Below are 3,642 nucleotides of genomic sequence, written 5' to 3' on the forward strand. Positions count from 1 at the left end.
CCCCCAGCACCCTGGCTAAGTCAATGGCCCCTCCTCTGCTCTGGAGTGCTCATGGCTTGATGAGAGCCCTTACGCTACCTGTGCTGCTGCAGGCTTGCACGGCCCCCTCCTCACAGGCTCTGGGCTCCTGTCTTCTTCTGCGATCTGACAGTGCCTAGAGGCTCTATGTGCTGCATTACCGGCTGAGGAGAGGTGTCTGTGCCTGTCTGGGTGTCCATGCTCTCCCCTTGTGATCGCGCCTGTCACTAAGAGGCTATAAGTCCGCACAGCTTATCCCGCCCCCTCACACTCTTTTCCGTTCCTCGTGATGCTGCCAGCACCTTATCACATTCTCTATGCCCAGGAGGATTCCGAGCAGCACCCGGGGCCACGCCTTTCCAGTGATCCTTCTGGACACCACACCTGGGTTCACTCTGTGTGTATAGAGGGGCGTCATTCTCAACCTTGCACCACTTCAGAATCGACTGGGGAGCTGTAGCAAAATAGCAATACGTGGCCCCGAGTATCTGAGGCAGATACGTTCAATCGGAATCCCCGGGGGAGGGGGGCACGTTTGGTTCTTTTTTAATTACTCAGATCATTCTCAGATGCATCCTGACCAGAGAACCACCGACCTGTGTGTGGTATGTACGCCAAGGTCACAGGGACCTCCCCACTCGTTGGAGACCTAGCACCCTCCCTTCCCCTGACCCCCGGCTTCCTCCTTGCAATCCGCATGCCGCCTACAGGGGTCGCTGCGGTACAGCTGGCCCCGTTTGCGAAGTTTCCTCGGGGTCAAAATCCTGCCCCCATCCCCAGGGAGAGCCGGAGCCGCCGCGGTATAAATTAGCGTCTTTATTTCGAAAACCTGGCAAGCGCCGGCGGCTCGCTCGCCTGCCATAATAACATACAAAGTCCCTGTTGCACCGCACACCATGCCTCAGAGATAAATACTGCCCTAGGGGCTCCTGCTCTGGCAAAGCAACTCTTATTTACAGAAATAGATTACAAAAGTATTACAAAAAGTGGTCCTGAACCGGGGAGGGGGTGCGAGTGGTAACCGGTACACTAGTTGCACCGGCGACGTGAGCGCACCCCGCAGACAACGGGAAACAGCGGACGTCGGGAGGGCTCCCGGAAGGAGAGGCCACGCCCCCTTAAGCGACCTGGGCGTCCGGGGGCGGGGCTTAGGTCTGCAGGGGTCCCACGCCCCCTGGGGGAGGAGACCAGGAAGAGGATGGGCCTAGCCCCTCGAGGATCAGTTCTGGCCCACCAAGGAACGCCGACCCGCCATCGCAGCGCGTCTCAGGGGAGGGTGCTGCGTGGAAAAAGAGGACTGTGTCCTTGTCCTGGGATGCAGGAGGCGGAAACACGCATCAGTTCTCCCGCCTTTCCTACCTCGGGATGGGTCGCTTTTAAAGCGCGGTTGGGGAGAGGTGGCATTTAAGCTCAATCTTTTCGGCGCGAGGGCACCCTCCCTCGGGCGGGTGGGCAGCAGCGCCCTCCGACGCGGCCGCCCACCCCTCAGAGCACCTGGTAGATGGGGTTGGGGTTCGCGCCCGCAGGGCACAGCGCGGCGGCGTTGGGGGAAGGGGTGGGGGCGCCGCGCTCGCCCTCGCTCGGGGTGGCCGTCTCCTGCGGGCCGGGAGACGACTCCGGCGGCGCGTCGGCCAGCAGAAGCGCGGGCGCGGCGGGACTCTCGGTGGAGATGCGCTCCACGATGCTGGACAGGCAGTCAAGGCTGGACACCGCAGCACTCTTCCCGGGCCTCGGTTCTGCACGGGGAGGGGAGGTTAGTATGCAGGGGTTGAGCCGCCGCCGAGTCTCCCTCCACTGGGCTCAGTGCTTTGGGGCAGACGGGAAACTGAGGGCCTGCCAGAGTCCGGGGCGATCCAGCAAGAGTGCCAGGCAAAAAGGGAGGGAGCCTCATGCTTAGTTTTTCATTCCCTATACCATCTCCCAGGATGGGCCCGGCGGGAGGGGAGGGGGTCCTAGAGAGAGGGAAGCCAGCGCAGCTCAAAGGGGAACGTGGGAAGGAGGCACGAATACGCACCGCTGTGCGCCTCGCTGTAGTAGGTGCCATCGTAGCAGTTCCGCCGCCGCGCACCGCTCGGGGGGCCGCTGTAGTCCATCTGCAAACGGCAAGGGGGACCAAGTCAGGCCCGCGGGACCGCGCAGGGCGGAGCATCACTCCCTGTAGCCGCCCCCTCCCCAACTCCCCAAATCTCAGCCACGAGTTTTGCGCCCGGATCTGTCCTGGTAGGGATGGGCAGGAGCTGTCTGCAGCATGCCAGCCCAAACAGAGGGCGGACAGTCACCTAAGAGCAGAAATCTGCATTTTGGAAGTAGGGATAAGTGCAGAAAAAGCAGATCTTCATGTCGGTGCAGGAGTGTGCTAATAGCGCCCCCAATCGGGTGGATCGCATCTGTCCCGCGCACCCCCAAAGCACTAGGCCATTACAGCGACGCAGCCCAGGATATGGGGGTCCACTCCCGGGAAGTTTTCTCAGCAACCCTCCTCCGGAGGGCCAGCTCCCCGCCCTCGGAAACGCGTCCCAGATATCCGGAGAGCTGCCCTCACTTCTCCTCTAGCGCGGGGGCCTGGCCTTACCATGCCGTCGGAGCAGTTGGAGCGCGGGCTGGACGCGTCCGAGTCGCCGCTATAGTGCTCGCCGCCGCGGCCTGGGGGCAGCGGGCCAGGCGCATAGAAGGCAGCGGCGGCGCCAGGGGGCGCGGCGTCCTGGTCACGCAGCAGCGCCTGCAGGCCCTCGATGTAGCGGATGGCGTTGCGCAGGATCTCCACCTTGGGCAGCCGCTGGTTCGGGTTGCTGGACGTGCAGCGCTTGAGCGTCTCGAAGGCTTCGTTGACTTTGCTCAGGCGGCGCCGCTCACGCATGGTGGCCGCCTTGCGGCGGTCGGCGTTAGTGGTCTTGCGCTTGCACGCCTTGCAAGCCCACAGTAGACAGCGGCCAGCTTGGTGGTGCCCGCTGGGCGCGCGCACATGCTCGTCCTCGCGCCCACCCGGGGCCGGGTGCACGGTCGCGGGGAAGTGCGCGTGTTCCTCGGGCTTCAGGAGTGCGCCCACGTGCACAAGGCGCGGGTCCAGGTCCTCGAAGAAGCGCAGGTCTGGGGAGTCGAAACACGGGTCATCATAGAAGTCGTCCGCTGTAGCAAAGTTGCAGAGAGAGCCGTCGGGGCCCGACAGGTCTACGTCGCGGAGCGGCGGCGACAGCAGCTCCATATCCGAGCGAGGGGCGGCGCAGTCCTGGCTTCTCCCAACCGCAGCGGCAGGGGTTGCCCGAAAGTTTCTGCCGCTCCGGAGTCCCGGCCGTGCAATAGCAAAGTACTGGGGGATCTGAATGTACACCCGACTGTCCTCGACCCTGCCCTGTCCTGTCTGGCCTGACGCGAGGCGAAGAAAGCGGTGGCAGCGCCCCAGGGCTTCCCCACCCCTATCTTCTCGCCAGGCGCCCTGGGCTATTTATACGGCAGTAGCCTAAGGGCCCCCAGAACCGGAGCGGACGGCTGGGGGCGGGGGCGCCCGAGGCCAATAGGAACAGAGCGGGGAGGGGCTTGGGATCCCCAGGGTGGCTGCAGGGGCAGGAGACAGGCCAGCCCCCAACCCCTAGACACTCGAACGCGCGCGCGCGCGCGCGCGAGCGT

General features: G+C 63.9%; 1 protein-coding gene across 1 annotated transcript; it reads right to left on the reverse strand.

Moving 5' to 3' along the window:
* Positions 1-836: 836 nt before the first annotated feature.
* Positions 837-3,414, reverse strand: MYOD1 (myogenic differentiation 1). The gene is made up of 3 exons (XM_046637731.1): positions 2,591-3,414; positions 2,033-2,111; positions 837-1,754 (listed from the first exon to the last, which is right to left on the reverse strand). Exons 1-3 carry the CDS (start codon positions 3,218-3,220, stop codon positions 1,504-1,506), a joined length of 960 nt encoding a protein of 319 aa, XP_046493687.1. The 5' UTR covers positions 3,221-3,414; the 3' UTR covers positions 837-1,503.
* Positions 3,415-3,642: the final 228 nt, after the last annotated feature.

This window comes from Equus quagga, chromosome 14 (assembly GCF_021613505.1).
Source record: "Equus quagga isolate Etosha38 chromosome 14, UCLA_HA_Equagga_1.0, whole genome shotgun sequence".
Taxonomy (NCBI): Eukaryota; Metazoa; Chordata; class Mammalia; order Perissodactyla; family Equidae; genus Equus; species Equus quagga.